The 17,707-nt window shown below is 39.5% G+C and overlaps 1 protein-coding gene across 1 annotated transcript in view; it reads left to right on the forward strand.

Moving 5' to 3' along the window:
* Positions 1 to 712: 712 nt before the first annotated feature.
* The window catches only part of CUBN (cubilin), a 250,291-nt gene continuing 233,296 nt past the window's right edge, over positions 713 to 17,707 (forward strand). Inside the window, exons 1-9 of the mRNA XM_054593125.1 lie at positions 713 to 828; positions 1,212 to 1,341; positions 2,251 to 2,346; positions 2,918 to 2,956; positions 5,231 to 5,332; positions 6,008 to 6,111; positions 12,260 to 12,386; positions 13,340 to 13,502; positions 17,556 to 17,687. Coding sequence (XP_054449100.1) covers positions 716 to 828; positions 1,212 to 1,341; positions 2,251 to 2,346; positions 2,918 to 2,956; positions 5,231 to 5,332; positions 6,008 to 6,111; positions 12,260 to 12,386; positions 13,340 to 13,502; positions 17,556 to 17,687 — 1,006 coding nt within the window. The 5' untranslated portion in view covers positions 713 to 715. The remainder of the gene's footprint in view (positions 829 to 1,211; positions 1,342 to 2,250; positions 2,347 to 2,917; positions 2,957 to 5,230; positions 5,333 to 6,007; positions 6,112 to 12,259; positions 12,387 to 13,339; positions 13,503 to 17,555; positions 17,688 to 17,707) is intronic.

A 17,707-nucleotide genomic window follows, 5' to 3' on the forward strand; every position in this document is an offset into this window, starting at 1 on the left:
TATTTATTTTTTTGTTGTTTAGTTATAGGAATTTTGTATATATTCTGAATATTAACCTCTTATCATGTATATGATTTGCAAATATCTTTTCACATTGTGTGAGTTGCCTTTACAGCCTGTGATGGTGACCTTTGATACACAAAACTGTTTTGCTTTGAAGTAGTCCAATTTATCTTTTTGTTGTTGCCTATGCTTTTGGTGTCATATCTAAGAAATCATTGCCAAATCCAATGTCATGAAGCTTTCTCACTACATTTTCTTCTAAGAGTGTTAATAGATTTAGCTCTTTTAGTTGGACATTTGATTCATTTTGAGTTAATCTTTTATGCATGGTGTGGTGTAAGAACTTCATTCTTTTGCCTGTGGATATCATGCAAAGCTTTTCCCAGACCATTTGTTGAAAGGTAGCTACATCTTAAGAAAGGAGTGTTTTAGTGGGTGGTTCCAAAGCAGTGTTACCATTTCAAAGGTCAAACAGATAATGATTAAGTTGTACATCACTTAAAAGTTGAAGAGTAAGAAAGATCTAAGATCATTTACATCCCTCAGGAAGGAAAAATAACCTAGCCTTCTAGAGCAAAGAAGAAAGGACTGAAAAATTACAGGACATTCCACAGGTCAAAGTACATCTGCCTGGTTTGCTTTCTTCAAACTCCCACTCTCAGTTGGTTGGAGTGGCCTCTCACCTGACAACCTGCGAGGGTTGGTGAGGAACATGTCCTCACCTTTTCTTTGCAGTGTGATTATTTTATTGACATTAGCTGAATCAAATGGTGAAGCTGGAAGACTTGATTTGCAGAGACAAAAAAGGAATACTGACCTCCAACAGTAAGTAGACACACATGAATTATTTCTGCTGACAGACTAGGGCAGTTCCTTATTCATTTTCTCAAGGCAAAGGGGTAATTTATCTTGAGGAAAATAATGGTGTTAAAAACAAATAGGGAAAAACATTTGGATTGATGTATGAAATTATCTTCTTATACACAAATAATTTATCATTTTGCAAATAAGGAAAGCATGCAATTACTAGGAGATATCTTTAGGAAATTTTCAGAGAAAGAAATGAGAGATGAACAGGAAAAATTTGATTGAGTTGACCACAAAGTGGAGGTGTATACAGTTTATAGTTATTCAGTGAGAAACTTCATTCTTTGGATTTGGATTACACGTGCTAATTACTGATGCCTTCTCTGGTTTGAATTATATAGGCCTCGGATGGCGACAGAGAGAGGAAATTTAGTGTTTCTTACTGGGTCTGCTCAAAACATTGAATTTAAAACTGGATCCTTGGGGAAAATTAAATTAAATGATGAAGACCTTGGCGAATGTTTACATCAGGTAATACACTGGAAATATATTGAAGTAATTTTGTATATCCATATGTGGTGACTTAATTGAACAAGTATATGTTAATTTGGAATCTTTCGCACAGAGAACATAATTGGAGGGAACACAAGTCTGCGTAAAGAACAATGCCCTGGGGTAAATGATGGGTAAAGAGAGTGACTCTGGTAATCTGCAGGCTTCTGTACTCTAGTCCAGAGAAGGTGCAGAGGGTAGCACTGGGACTCCTCCATAAGCGAGCAAGGAAGGAGGGGGACCAGGGGAAGGAGTAGACGCGACCAATTCACTTCTACCTCAGAACACAATTAGCCAATTACTTTCCTGCCTTACTGAGTGTTTTCTGCGTTCATTATTTGCTACGTCATGCTGGTGTGTCATAGTGTAGCCATGGGCATTATTTTAGGCTGCCTGTGGGCGGTCCCCTGCGCTCAGCATTGATGTGCAGTATCCCAACTAACCCGCACAGCTGCCCCATGAGGTTGCCTTGATCATGACCCCATTCATAGGGGAGCTAAAGGGGCCCTGTGGCAGTTCCATCACTTGCCCAGAGGCACAGAAAAAATGACTGAGCCAAGATGTAAAACCTCAGCAGTCTGATTCCAAGCCAGGGTTTTAACAAATACTCTATCTGAACTGTTACTGTGGGGAAAAATGCAAATGGAAAATACCTTCATGGATTGTTGCTGAAAAAGGTAAATGGAATTATGCCATGGCTATTTTAGCCTGATGTTTATTATACATGGCACTGTTTTGGTTTTTATAATAATGGGCAAGATCTTAGTGCTTAAAATAAAATACTACGCAAATTTCAACATTTTCCTCCTATAACACATACATAAAATTTTCACCAGCATTCTCTTCCTTCTCCTTTCTTTTTCTTTTCCATCTTCCTTTTAAAATTAGATCCAGAAAAACAAAGATGATATTACAGATTTGAAAAGGAGTGCAATTGGTCTGTCTCAAAATATTTCTAGTCAAATTCATCAGCTTAATTCTAAGGTAAGTCTTACATCTATATACCATTAGGGCAAATGGGTTCTCCTTAATGCAACCTCATAAGTAAACATTTTGTAAGAGATATGGAAATTTTGTGTCCTCTGTAGAAATTTGGCGTTGTAATTGTGGACTTTCTGGTTATGTGACACAGCTCTTACAGAGGACGTGGATGTGGTGATGGGCAAAATATTGGAAATGCTGTGGCCAGAACTTTTTGCATAAGTAGCCTTGCTCATGTTCTGATAAGAACCTTCTTATCGGAGAAGGGGTGAATCCCTGCTATTTATAAAAATTCCCATAGTCCCTTTGTGCAGAAAAGTAAGGAGTCAACTTTCCAGTGGGCTGTAGTTCTTTTTAAAAAATACTTTTAAAGAATCTGTATGATGAAAGACAGTAGGAAAGAAAGGAAGCTTGAAGGCGAGAGGCATGAGGAGGGGTATGTCAATAAAAAAAGAAACAAACAGATAAAGTGAGTCCCCAAAAGAGGGTATCGGGAAAGCATGTCTAGGGGATAGCATTTTATGTAAAATGCCTTTAAACTGGCTAACTGATGCTCTTTCCTCCCAACTTCTAGTTTGAGGATCTTCAGAGAAAATTTCAAAGCTTACAGCAGGTAAGTCCCATAATTACTACATATCTAACATCTTTTGCTTAAAATGCACAAGAATCATTGATGGATCTAGTATTATCTTACAATGGATGAATGATTAACATCGAGGACTTTGATTTTTCCTGAAATTTGATTCTCATCATAGTTATGCTACCCAGGATACAGATGAGGAACCTTCAGAGAGATGAAGTGACCCGCCAAGGTCACTGGGCATGTGAGGCATGGGAGCCTGGGAGGTCTCCTGACTCTGGGTCCTGCAGACCACATGCTCTTCCTCTTATACTGTCATGCTTTAGTGGTGTTATGGTGGGCTTCTGTGTGCTGTGTCCGGTCAGCCTGTGACCACCTAATCTGCTGATTCTGGGACCAAGGACTCAGTTTTGAAAGGTCATGTGTCCTCTCTAACACTAAATACAGATATCTGGGTGTAGCACAAAATATTCCAAATGTCTTTAAAAGCACATTTGCTGTTAATTAAATTTGAAAATATCTCTAGAGTATACCTCCATTACTTTACTATATGGTTATAAACCAGTCTTTAGAATTTTAGACTTTTTACCCCTTTTGTAAGTGGTTGGCATTTTTAAGAGTTTCATGGAAGCCATAACCTTCTACCCAAAGAAATGCACAGAATGTCCATATTTAAAAATTTAAAGAAAAGTTAGGAGATTCCAGGTTTAATAATTTCTGCCCTAATGTTCTTGGTCTATTTTGATTATGCAACTGTTGTTTTCTACCTTAGTAATTTAAAGTTGGCAAACAATTCATATATTCCTTTTCCTGACTTTGATAGTAAACTGCACACTTAGCCTTGATCTTTTAAGGGAGTAGTTGAGTGAATGAAAACAAGCAAGCACTCATACCCACGGAGCAAGGCATGGCGCTGGAGTTTTCAGTCTTCTAGAGGTATTCATTCTTCCTACCAAACGTCAAGAACTAGAGGCCATAGTCAGAATTAGCTCAGGCTGTCCTCCTGGCCATCCCCCAGGATGAATTTTTAATGATGTTTGAATGTAAGTGCCTTTATCCCTTGGGACAGAGCAAGAGCTCTCTGTCACTACAGTCTCCACTGTTGCCTATTGTCTTCCTCCTGACCGCTCACTGATTCCATTTCCTGTTGGGTCCCCATTGGCTTTTGTGCTTCTATTCCCCAGACAGAACTGCTTTTGTACACCAGGAAAACTTTTAATGAAATTGTGGTTAACTTTCTTAGTAATGTCCTTTGATGAACAAGACCAATTGTGGTACTGGCACAAAGACAGCCAAATAAAACAATGGAAGAAACATAGTCCAGAAAGAGCCCCTCACGTGTATGGTCACCCGACTTATGACAAAGGTGGAAAGAAATGGGCTTTGCAATAAATGATGCTGAGACATTTAGCTGGCCATCCTCCTGCTCCCAGTTTCCTCTGTAAAACGAAAGGAACAGACTTGCTTTTCTTTGTGGGTTGCTGAATATTAAAAAAGAAAATTGCAGTGAATAATTTGCTCCTATTTTAATTTTTAAAACATAGAATTGGACTCTGATTAGGTGAAATTAATAGAATACCTATCCTTGCCTAATCACTTGTCCTCTCTAAAGACAGTTTCTATGCCCCCACAACCATTAGAAATCATACAAGATTGGAAGCAGTAGCTGCCACGGTCCCCAGGTTGTGTAGACAAAGACGGCCTGTTTGTGACTCTATCTGAAAGTAGTCACGTGGGCCTGAGAGTGGAGGGTGTATCTAAGCTGGTCACATTTCAAACAAAGGGACTTGGATGAAAAGACTTCAGCCATCTTAACCCTTGGAGGAGGGGTGACAGCAAAAATGGTCATATTTCAAATGCTTATCTGGAGGTACCAGAGATAACAATAGCAGCAGAAGTACCAGAATTTCCATTTTATTTTCTTAGCACAATATGAATGTTCATTATTATTCCCACACCTGATATCTTTACGTTTGTCTGTGAATGCATATTCCTCCAGTGAACAATGCTTTTCCAAAGGATAGAATGAGAATCTTTTCACTCCAGGCTTCATCCCGTCCACAGTTAAATAAATGCATGTAAACAGTGAAAGAATATATGAATAGGACCTACAAGAAACACCTTCTTTTTCACAATAGGATTGATTTGAAGAAGAATTTAAGTAATTCATTTAATATCTGGAAGAAGATCCTTAGTGACTGCAGTAAAATGCACTTTACACACACACACACCTGCCCTGAAACACACCTTTCGCAGCTGCCTCCTGCCAGTCTGATCATCTCGCTGACTGTCCTGTCTTTGTTTCAGACAGTTGACAAAAAGGTTTGCAGCAGCAATCCCTGCCAAAACGGGGGAACCTGCCTCAGTCTTCATGATTCCTTTTTTTGTATCTGTCCTTCACAGTGGAAGGTGAGTCACTTGGTCTTTGGTTAAAAATGATGATGAGTCAGCATCTGTGGCTTCCTTGGAATCATTCAGATGTATTTAATTTTCCATCCAAAGTTTCTAGGATTCTGTGGTCTTCTGAATCAGAATGAATTATACTGTGTATGTCAAAATCCAAACAATGGCAAGCAAGAATATGTAACCCACTAAATGCTAAGCCATCTTAAGGAGGGGTTCATTTGAGCTGATAATCACATGGAGAGCACAATATTTTGGCTAACATTAACTTAAATTGCTTAGCATCAAATGTACTCAACAAATCCGACATAACCATGTAAATTTCTTGCTCTTTACTATTAATGGTGAAAATGTTCCTGACATGTACATTAATATAAAATTGTTCAGTGAGTATTCCCAGGCATAGCACCATAGTGAAATGAGAATTAGTTTGTATAGGATTCTTCTTGTGTGACTGGTGCTTTTTTTAATAGAGCTCTTTGGCTCTATTACGTGAAATCTGAGTTCCAGAGGAAGGATAACCAGACATTAATATTAGTATTAGTATTAGTATTATTATATTTGGCTTGACTGAGGACTTTTTCACTATCTGTGTGTAGATCCTTAAACATCTCATTTGAGCATGGGCCCCAGATACCTCTGCAGCCTGCGGCACTAACTTTGTTCCTTATATGAACACAGGGTCCTCTGTGCTCAGCTGATGTTAACGAATGTGAGATTTACTCAGGAACACCCTTCAGCTGCCAGAATGGAGCCACGTGTATAAATACAGTGGGGAGTTACAGGTAACTTCTTTTTTCCTTTTTAAACAACAAGCATTTATTTTTCTTACTCTTGGGTCTATAGATCGGTCACAGAGGCTCTGCTCCAGTTTAGACAGGGTCTGCATGTCTCCTTCTTGGGCTGAGGCCTGAGGAGTGTCCTTCTCACGACTGGAGCCAAAAGCCCTAGGAGGGCTGAGCAGAATCATCTAACGTCTTTTAAAGCTTTGGGTAAAAGCTATCACTTTTGCATATTAAAAAAAAATATACTAGCGTGTTTTTGAAGGACTGAAACATCCTATAGTTAAGAGCATCTGAGATTAACTATCTGTATTAGCAGCAAAATTAGGAGCTCCGTGGGGAAATATGTGGCTCTGATTTAAAGTACACAGAATGATTTACTAGAGGAAGAAAAGCTGTACATCCTCAGCTCTCAGGCCACAAAGAAATTCTTTCTCTGGAGGCCTTGAGGAACTGGAAGGAGGCCACTGTGGCTGGCAGAGAGTAAGGATGGCACGGTGCACGATAAGGCTGAGTAGAAGGAGCAGCCCTGTACGAGTTTTAAATAAAAGAGGGCGTGGATGAAAAATGGGGCTCTAGGGAGAGTAACATCTCAGGGTGATCTGATCCTAAAGTCCTAACTGGGCAGGTCCTGGTGGGTAGTCAGGCAGGCAGCTTCTTTAGTAAAAGGCTTATCTTTGCCTTAAGCAAGCCCTGTCCATTGTTTCTGTGCATCTAGGTTAACACACCTTTGACACGCCCCTTTTCAGACCCCTCCTTCTAAAGCTTGACCACCCTCAAAGCAGTACATAATCTTAACTATCCTGCAATCCAGTTCTAGTCTTTCTTTCTCCCACTTTCATATGACCTTCCTTACGTTTCGCTCTCTGTTTAATCTCAAGTACATAAAAGAAACTGCAAACTGTTATTCTGGTGAACAGTTTTCTCAGTCTGTTGAGATTTGCTTCCAGGAATATCCTGGTTTGACTTAAGTAAATTGTTATAAAAAATTCCCCGCCGGTTTGGACATTCTTACGTCAACAAGGGCTACCCCACCGCAGCAGTGAACCACTGCTGTGCTCGAGCAGTAGATATTCAGTATCTCTGTGTAAAATGGTGAGCATAACAAGATCAGAGATTAAACTGAGGTTTTTTTAGATAGTTAACTCTTACTGCCTTTATTCAATTAGTTACAAGGCCCCTGGCCACACTCATCATGAAGCTCTTGCCGTCTCTCCTCATTGACTCCGTTCAGGCGGCTTGGCCACAGGATTTGCCTGCCCAGCACAGGCACTGGCCTCTCTAGGAAACTCCCTCCGTGTTCCCATCAAACGCTAGGAATACTGGCTGACACGTTCTCTTTGTAAATAATCAAGTCCAGAAATTTATGGCACATCAATGTCAAACTTCCTTTTCTATGGTTTCTTAAAATCACTTTCTAAAAAATAAATCTCTCCACATTATCTTTCTCCATATATTGATTGGTCTCTTGTACTCTGTGATTATTAAAAGATGAAGCAATTGATTTTGTTGTGGCGTGAACAGTCTTTCAATACTCTGGGGTGTAATCTCATTGGAGTAAAGAGTGATTATTTGCTCTCTTGCTAGTATCTCTGTTATCATGCCCTTCAATTCCCTCAAAACAATATTCATTCTGTTCTTCCCAGGAAAAACAATACAGCAATTTTGTTTTTCTTTCCTGGTTATCTGTAAACACACTATTCTTTTTTTCCAGAAAGCAGTCACAACCCTTTTCTTTTTCATTTAATTGATTCTTTTGTTCTTTTGATCTGACCTTAAAATATTTTGCTCCTTCTAAGTTGTAATCTTAACTCATTGAAACTTCTGATATATGAGTTATTGTGCAAAACCAAAATTAACCACCTTTAACTTAAATTAAGTATTACATTATTAAAGAGCTTTTTGCTGTCAGGATTTTGTTTCTCATTTAAATGACACCCTCCCTCCTTCCGCCACCCCCACCCTGGCCCCCACTTTTATAAACATTAAAGCTTGGACAAGATCCAGAATGTAGATCTAATCTTTCATTCTCTTGAAAGCATTATCTCCTGATTTATGTTTATGGGCATTTATCAAGGAGAAGTGCTTCTTGTAGACATTAATGGCAAATGTCGCAACTCCTAGCACTAATATTATATTGCCTTTCTGATATCTAGGAATGTTGTAGATATTAGATCTATCTCACTCTGGTCTTCCTTTATCATCACTGTCTTCTGGGGTCCTCCAAGCCAACGGAATATCAAAGATGTGCAAGTGGAATGAGACCCACAGAATAAGGCAAACTTTTCTTTCCTGCCAGAACATTAATACCATATGCAGCGCCCCTCCCCCAACCCCCCCCCCCCACAAAAAGAAAAGAAAAACTTGAACATAACTGTTTGCTGCATGCCAGAGGTGAGAATTCATTATCAGATACAAACGGGAATGGGAGGATGTTAGAGATGTTTTTCTGTTGAGGGTTGCCTAAACGGTAACAGAAGATTCAACTTTTAAGAGCAATGCTGAACTCTGTCTTGCATCTGCTTATGAAAGAAAGCCCAGACTCATTGTGCTGACTCTGGGAATGTTCTGATTTCTCATCTCTGTCCTTGATAGGTTCTTCTTCTTGGTATGGGGACAGTTTATGAAGCCTCAGGAAGTCCACTTGATTTTCTACAACATAAGCACTCTAATTCAGGCATATGATAGAGACTTTTGAAAGAATAAAAGTACAAAGAAAAATGTACATGAGAAATTCTTGCTTTGTGTCTGGTCATGAAACAGCAATCACTTAGATCCTTCCTTGAGTTCTATTAATTATGTGAGGTTAAATCCTTGTTAATCAGTAGCTCCTCTGAGGCTAGTAACCCCTTTGGGAGATTTTAAGCATTTGCTAAGGTTAAACTTGAGAGGCTATTGAATAATCTGGGGCTGCAACAATGGGGTCATGGTGGGCAGAGTTTGCTCTGGGTTTGGGGTCTCCTTCAGTGTCTAACTCTGGGGGGCCTGCCGGCTTGACGTGGGGAGACAAAGGAGTCTTTATTTAAGGGGATTATAATTCTTACTTTGAAAGATAAAGCACTATGCAAATGCTAGTTAATTGAGAGCCCTATTTCGTAGGTACATTTCTGGTTAAAATTATTGTTTAAAGTAATGAAATAGAGCAAGGAGTACTCTTGCCTGTTTCTACCTAGGAGGTCTTATGCCTACAGGTCTTGTCCTCAACTCCTCACAGCTAACAGATAATAATATTTAGCCACTTCACAATGCTGTTATTACCCCTTTGTTCTGAAGAATTGATGTTTATTTTTCCCTGCTTACTTTGGATTAAGACAGCCATTGGGGTCCAAATTTGCCATCCATGGCTGGTGTATGTTATATAGTCTTCCATCTCAGATGGAGAAGACTTTCTAGAAAAAGAAAATTGAATGTTTTTTTTTTTTTTTTTTCCCTCCAGGAACACAATGATGACTCACTAGCATGTTTTATTTTATTTATCTCCATTCTTACCACCAGCGGATTTTAAAGCATGGAGCATTTAAACCATGGAGATGGTCTGGTTTTAGCTCAGGTAGTAGTTAGGTATTAAACTTATTAACTCTTTCAGTTAGTCAGTTATATTAATATTGAACCATGGACTCTAAAGCAAGTTAAACTATGACTATGAAAGTGTATTTGCCCTCTTTCTATTGCCAAGTGCACTTTCAGTGTTTTCGAAGATTGAAAAGCCTAGTTTTTGTTCTACTAGAACCAAATCAGCAGCAGAAGGTCATTACAAAAGTGGCATGTATTACTTTTTTTCTTTAAAAGCCATATTCAGATACTTTGAGAATACATTTTACGTACAAACACTGTTGTATGAAAAAGACATTAAAAGGGAAAGTCTTTAACTAATTTGACCTTGTCTTTAAGGATCATAGCAAAGAATGCGGCTTCTTCCTCCCAACCTCTTCTTATCAAATTATCTAAACTTAAATGAAAGTCTTGTACTTTGTAGCTGTTTAGAGAAGAGTATAGGATTAAAATTAACTTAAATTCAAGTGATAACAGCTAGGGAGAAGGAAGAGAGAGATAAAGGGAGAAGATTTAACTGCAAGTCCATGAACTGGAATTTTCTCTCAAATCTTAAGTCATTTTCTAATAGTAAAACACTCAGGGATAAGATAAACACAATTTCCTAAGCACTTCCGACAGGAAAATGCCTTTAGGTCCCAAGATGAAAATAGTGTTTATCGATTGGCTCTTCTAACTTACAAGAAGCAGAAGCAGAGGAGGTTGTGCATTGTCTGAGATGAACAGTTATAGGTATGATCAAGGTTTAAACCTGGGCAGTCATGTCCCACAAGGTCCAGAATATTCAGATCTCTCACATGTGATGGACTCAGAAAGCTAGTAATACTTTGTATTAAAGATTTAAAAATTTTTTTAAGCAGGCGGAGGTGGTGATAAAAGAAACTTTCAACAAGGAAGCCGCCTGAATTAAATATTCAAATATGTATATAAAATTGCCTGAAGTTCTCTAATCTCTAAGAATCTAATTAAATTCTCTAAAAGAATAGTCTTTCTAAGTATGGGAGACAGCAGAAGAAAGAGAAGGGAATATGAGAGGGAGAGTATGAAAAGAGAAGAAAGGAAAATAAGTAACTTCTGGTGGGGAATGAATAATTGAATTTATTTTTCAGTTTAATCATCTATTTCTGTTAATCTATGAACTAATCTTAATGAGAAAGGCAACGATGGAATGCTCGGAAAGGTGATTTCTTGCTGGAACAACTTTTACACAATCACATATTGGTGTGGCAAATTGCATGGGACATATGTGTACCAAAAAAGTATCCATTTATCTGAAATTCAGATTTAACTGGGCATCCTGTAACTTTATTTGCTAGGTCTGGCAATGCTTCACGTGAGTGCCTGAATGATACACACCCTATTCTTACTCTCTGTCTCTGGCAACATTCATTGAGATCTTCTTCCACAGAACCTGCTCAAGGGCGCCGCCCCAGCAATTGTTTCTGGGATTCTCCATGGGCACACCGAGTTCTGTGCCCAGAGTGTGACTCTTGTTGCTTCTCAAAGAGCCAGACTCCTATCTCCCACAGACGTGTGTCATCCATGGACATCAGCTAAACTCCTTGTGCCTCAATCTATGTTGTTAAAAGGGCTTCTTTACCTTGTAGAGCGGCTCCTTTTCCAGAACCCTCAGAAATGGGTTCATGGTTCATGGTTCATGGTCATCAGGTCCTTTCTATTCCTTGTCTCTGACCCCTTAGCCCCAGTAGTCGGTTTCCTCCATGAGGTCAATGCTGTTTAAGTTAGGCAGACAGTGACCTCTGGGCTTGGCTCTCCACTCCATCCACTGTGCTCAGTTATGTGTAAATAAGGTTGGACTCAGTGACTCCACCTCCCCCTAGTGCCATTCTAATGCCTTCCACATTCCCTCTGAAGGTGCAGTGCAGGTATAAACCTAACTCAACAGTTTTAAGGATTATACAAATCTTAAAGAAAATTTAAAACAATTTTGCTTATTTGGTTATTGTTGAACTGAAATCTTCTTATAACAAAACACCCACCGCTAGCTTAGATAGTATGTAATAATTACATTTTGTCAGTTAAAATGTGACTATGAAAGAAATGTTGCTATGTTAACTACATCTCATGGATAGAAGAAGTGTTGCCCTTTGTAATATAATAATTATCATAAATGTGGGTATCACATTGCTTACTGGGTTATACAGGCCCAAAGAACATTCAGGAACTTATTAGTTCAGTCAAGGTTACCTGTGTGTACCAGTGGGTCCATTTGGACAAACGATGAATGGACTTGTTGATCTCTCCCTTGACCATCTTGAACGAAGTCTTAGTTTATAGAAGTGTGAGCTTTGAAAGGTTTGATGACAGGATACCAGAAAAATTTATTGTGGCAGCCTTGCCCAGGTAGTAAGTCATGCCCCTCTCACACTGTATTTGAGAAGATGACATGTTTAGTGAGTGCACTGCTTGAAGCAGAGCAATTTTCTTTCAAGACTTCAACTGGTATATCTGGTTAGCTGATTTACGATTCCCTGTGAACATCACTGACCAGCAATTGGAATTATTTTTTTATTGATGCTGAGAAAAAGGCATTCCCTCTGACACAAGCCCTGACATTGTGCTCTTGTGTAACCAACAGGTGTCTCTGCTCACCCGACACGCATGGCCCCCAGTGCGCATCCAAATACAACGACTGTGAAAGGGGCTCTGCAGCACTCTGTGTCCACGGCGTCTGTGAGGATCTAGTCCGCGTAAAGCCTGGAGAGGTGCATTCTTCCTGGACTCTGACCTCTCGGAGGGAGTGGGGGCCGTTACTTCGTCATCCTCAGTGACTGTATACAAGCATGGCCCTGTGAGGCTGCAGAGGGAAAGTCACTTCCTGCCCTCGAGCAGGACACTGGCAAGGAAGGGGATGAGAGTTGTCCGTAAATAAGCAGAAAACTGAACCCAGAAGTTAAGACTTCATTATATAAATTTGCTAACACTTTTATGATTCCTTCATGAATCTCTCTGTGAGACAGGACTGTCTCTTGGTCTTGTGGGTTTTAGCAGTGACAAGACGTGGAACCATAAAAGGCCCGCTCTTGTCAGCAACATGCACTTTTAAGGAGTCTGGATTTTTCTCCGGCCCCTGTGGCTGCTGCAGACTCTGTGAGTCCACCTCCCTGAGTACCCCATGCTCTGCATCCTGACAGCCTTGACTCCTGACCCTCTAGGTCACCCAGTCCTTGTCACTTGGCCTTGCATGAGACCTTCAGGTCTTTATTTTTAGTTCTCCTTTTTTCTACTTACGTGATGGAAAATGGTTCCCTTCCAATGATGGTAGATGGGAGGAGAGGGAGAGACTTGCAAAAAGGAAACAAGCAGAATTGATTTTCCAAGGTCTGCGCCTACATGGGTGTTTTTCCCTCTAAAAACACAGCAGGCTGAGTTGATTAACTTTAATTATATTGACTTACAGTCCTCGGTGGTTGTTGCTCTTTCCCTGGCATCTTTGGGGCAAATGATAGGTTTCCCTTACTCCGAAATAAAGACGCTTCTCTCTTTGCGTGGTCTGGTCCAAATGCTTAATCATATGGGAGGAAAAGAGAAGCCACTCAATTGGCCTTATGGAAATAAATGTTAGAGGATAAATGTTAGAGGGGGCTTGGTGAGATTTTCAAAGGTTTTCCTGCTCATTTCCCTGATTGTCTTTATTCACACCTTGTCACCCTGCCAGCCCCATTATAGCTGCATCTGCGACGCTGGTTGGACGTCCCCGCAGAACAGTTCCGCCTGCACACTGGACAGAGACGAGTGCAGCCTCCGGCCTGCGCCGTGCTCAGCACTCGTGCAGTGTTTCAACACTCCAGGCTCCTTCTACTGCGGGGCCTGTCCCACAGGTACGTGAGCGTGTCTACGCCCAGCCAGAGACACTGTGCTGGTTCTGCCTGCCAGCCAGGCAAGGTGCCAGAACCAATCTCCTTCCACTGCCGAAGGAGGAGAAGATCATTCTTGGGAGGCATCCCAATCCAGCCCCATGTCCTATTTCACTCACTCTCACTCCAGGCCATCTTCCTGCTTTCACAATTCAACAGTCAAAATGGGAAATGAGAGGTTTGTCCCAGGCTGTGCTGGAGTCAAACAGGGGGAGCAGGGTTAGCCACAGTGTGTGAGGTCAAACATTTTATGTTGCCGTCAGCTGACTAGGCTTGAAATCGAAAGGCATGTGCTCTAGTCACCTTTCACATCAGCCAGATATTTGTACACTTGTGCAAATTATTTGCCTTTTAATGTCTCCACTCGAGTTCAGTAGTTCTCATCTGGGTGTGTTGTTAGAAGATCCCACGGCCTTGTGTAAATAGGGATGTCCAGCTCCATCACAGACGTACAGGGACCCAATCTCAGAGGTCAGATGCAGAGTCATTAAAAACATGGACTCTGGACTCAGAGGCTATCTGGGTTTGAGTCCAAGTTTCATCCTTTACTATAGGAGGTCACTATCACCCATTTAGTGCATATTTGTAGCTCACCTACTCTGAGCAAAGCACTGTGCTGGGTGCACTGGTAACAATTAACCAGAACTCAAGTTTACAAGTCTTGTCTGAACTCCTTGGCTGTTCTTAGAAAGTGGAGCACAGAAAGAATATGATAATAGCAGCTATTCTTTCATGGAAATGTCATTAAGGCACTGTACTAGGCAACTTCTAATTCTTGGAATTACAACAACAAAAAAAGAAATGATAGCAATTAGTATTATTCCCATTTTAAAATGTAAGAACTTGAGGCTTAGGGAAGGTAAATGACTTACCCAAGATCACAGAGCTTATAAGCAGCCAGAATTCAGCTCAGGTCTGCCAACTCTGGATCTGAGCTGGGCTGCTGAGGGTCTGTGATTCTGATTCACCAAGGAATCCACCCCCTCCGTTCCCTCTCACCTCACGTTGCTTTATTTAGTGACTTTTGGTTTAGTGAATTCATGTAAAATGTTTGAAACTTTCTTATAGTTTTGGTCATTTGAATTCTGAGTAATAAAACTCATAACAATTGACTAAAACAGAAACGTTTAAAATAATAAGATATTCCCTTTTTTCACCTTCAGTTTCCTTCTAAAAAGACCGCTGTTGGCAATTTGTTTTCGCTCCACTTCTGCCTTTCCCTTCACTCATAAAAAACATAGACACATATGCAAGTTAAAAAAAAATCTTTCCCCAAATTGGGATCAATCACACTCTGCATATTATCCTAAAATTTTGTATTTTCATTCATTATTTGTATAAATGTGTACATGCCATTAAAAATTTGCAGTTTCATGGTATACATGACTCATAATGTAATCAGCTATGCCCCTATTGACCATTGAGAGTTTTTTCTCCATTAAACAATGCTGCAATGGACATCTGCTTGTTTCTATTTTTATATCCTGGCAGTTTTATCACTGTAGAATAACTTTTAAAAAGTGGAATTGGTAGTCAAAGGTACATATTTTAAGAAATTCAAAGAATACTGCTAGATCTCTTTCCAAATAAGTTTTAACTTCTAACAGCATATGAGTATCCCATTTGCCCACCTCTTTGCCAGAGTATGACTTCAAAAATTTTAAAGGGTCAAGTCAAGGAACAGGTATAAAGGACCCACAGACTCGGACGATGGCGACTGGGGGAGGGGATTGACTGTGGGAGGGGTGTAGGGAGGGTGAGGAAGGGTAATAGGGGAAAAATGGGGACAATCGTAATTGAACAACAATAAAAAAAATTAAAAAAAACCATTTTTTCCAATCTGTTAAGTAATCTATAGTTCCTTATAGTTAAGCCAAGTGTTGTTTTTATTTTTTATTTTGCTGAGTGTTTTGATCATAAATGGGTGCTGTACCTTATCGAATGCTTTTTCTGCATCTATGGAGGTGATCATGTGGTTTTCGTCTTTCCTTTTGTTTATGTGATGTATTACATTTATTGATTTGCGTATCTTGCACCATCCCTGCATCACTGGGATGAATCCCACTTGGTCATGGTGGATAATCTTTTTAATGTGTTGCTGGATGCAGTTTGCCAATATTTTGTTGAGGATTTTGGTGTCCATGTTCATCAGCGATATTGGCCTGTAGTTTTCTTTGCTTGTAGGGACTTCATCTGGTTTTGGGATCAGGGTGATGCTGGCCTCATAAAAAAGAGTCTGGGAATCTTCCCTCCTCTTGGATTTTTTGGAATAGTCTGAGAAGGACAGGGGTTAGCTATTCCTTAAATGTTTTGTAAAATTCTCCTGTGAAACCGTCCAGCCCTGGGCTTTTGTGTGCTGGGAGTTTCTTGATGACTGCTTCAATTTCCCCAGCTGTTACCGGTCTGTTTAGGCTTTCTGCTTCTTCTTCATTCAGTGTTGGAAGGTTATACTTTTCTAGAAATTTTTCCATTTCATCGAGGTTTTCAAATTTTTTGGCGTATAATTGTTCACAGTAGTTTCTGACAATCCTTTGTATTTCTGTGGTATCAGTTGTTATTTCTCCTCTTTCATTTCAGATATTATTAATTGGGGTCCTCTCCCTTTTTTTCTTGATGAGTCTGTTTAAAGGCTTGTTGATTTTATTTATCTTTCCAAAGAACCAGTTTCTGGATTGGTTGATCCTTTGAATTGTTCTTTTCGTCTCTATGTCATTCAGTTCTGCTCTGATCTTGATTATTACTTTCCTTCTACTTGCTCTGGGCTTTATTTGTTGTCTCTCCAGTTCTTGAAGTTGTAGTGTTAGGTCTTTTATTTGAAATGTTTCTATCTTTTTTGGTAGGCTTGTATTGCTCTGAAGTTCCTCTCAGGACTGCCTGTGCTGTGACCTGTAGGTTTTGGACTATTGTCTGTTCATTTTCATTTGTTTCCAAAAACTTTTTGATTTCTTCTCTTATCTCATTATTGACCCATTCATTGTTTAATAATGTACTGTTCAGTCTTCATGAGTTTGCAAGTTTCTAAAGTTTCTCTTTGAGGTTGATTTCTAGTTTCAAACCCTTGTGGTCTGAGAAAATGCTTGGTATTATTTCAATTTTCCTGAATTTGCTGAGGCTTGCTTTGTATCCTATCATGTGGTCTATATTTGAAAAAGTTCTATGTGCATTTGAAAAGAATATGTATTTTGCTTCTTTGGGATGTAAGGTTTTATATATGTCAGTTAAGTCCATTTGATTTAATGCGTCATTCAGCTCCACAATATCCTTGTTGATGTTTTGTTTGGAATTTCTGCCCATTTTTGACAGTGGGGTGTTAAAATCTCCTACTATCAGTGTGTTGCTGTCTGTATCCTTTTTGAAGTCCTCCAAGATTTTCCTTATATATTTGGGTGCTCCTATATTGGGTGCATATAAGTTTACAATGTTTATGTCTTCTTGATGGATTCTTCCTTGAAGTATTATATAATGTTCCTCTGGGTCTCTTTTTATGGCCTTTGTTTTGAAATCTATTTTGTCTGATATAAATATTGCTACTCCTGCTTTCTTTTCTTGCCCATTTGCTTGGAATATATTTTTTCCGTCCCTTTACTTTCAATCTTTGTAGGTCCTTTGTTCTGAGGTGGGTCTCTTGTAGGCAGCATATGTGTGGGTCATGTTTTCTTATCCATTCAGCTATCCTGTGTCTTTTGATTGGGGCATTTATTCCATTTACATTGAGAGTTATTATTGATAGAAACCTATTCATTTTTTCTCTTTGTACCTGTGTTTTTCTTTTTCTCACTTTTTTTCTTCATCTTCTTAAACCAGTCCCTTTAGCATATCTTGTAGTGCTGGTTTGGTGGAGACAATTGTAATTGAACAACAATAAAAAAATTTAAAAAAACATTTTTTCCAATCTGTTAAGTAATCTATAGTTTGTTATAGTTAAACCAGTTTTTAAAATATGTTTTTGACTCTTTGCTTTATTTCTTTGATGACTCATCCATAGAGCTAACTTTTTAAGTCTTCTTATTTTTCTAGGCTGGCAAGGAAATGGATATGATTGCCAAGATATCAATGAATGTGAGATCAATAACGGCGGTTGTTCTGTGGCCCCACCTGTTGAATGTGTGAATACACTTGGATCTTACCACTGCCAGGCCTGCCCGCCAGGTGCTCCCCTAAACTCCCCA

The sequence above is a fragment of the Pteronotus mesoamericanus genome, unplaced genomic scaffold, assembly GCF_021234165.1.
Source record: "Pteronotus mesoamericanus isolate MK-2021 breed Mesoamerican mustached bat unplaced genomic scaffold, CSHL_Meso_final contig_130, whole genome shotgun sequence".
Taxonomy (NCBI): domain Eukaryota; kingdom Metazoa; phylum Chordata; class Mammalia; order Chiroptera; family Mormoopidae; genus Pteronotus; species Pteronotus mesoamericanus.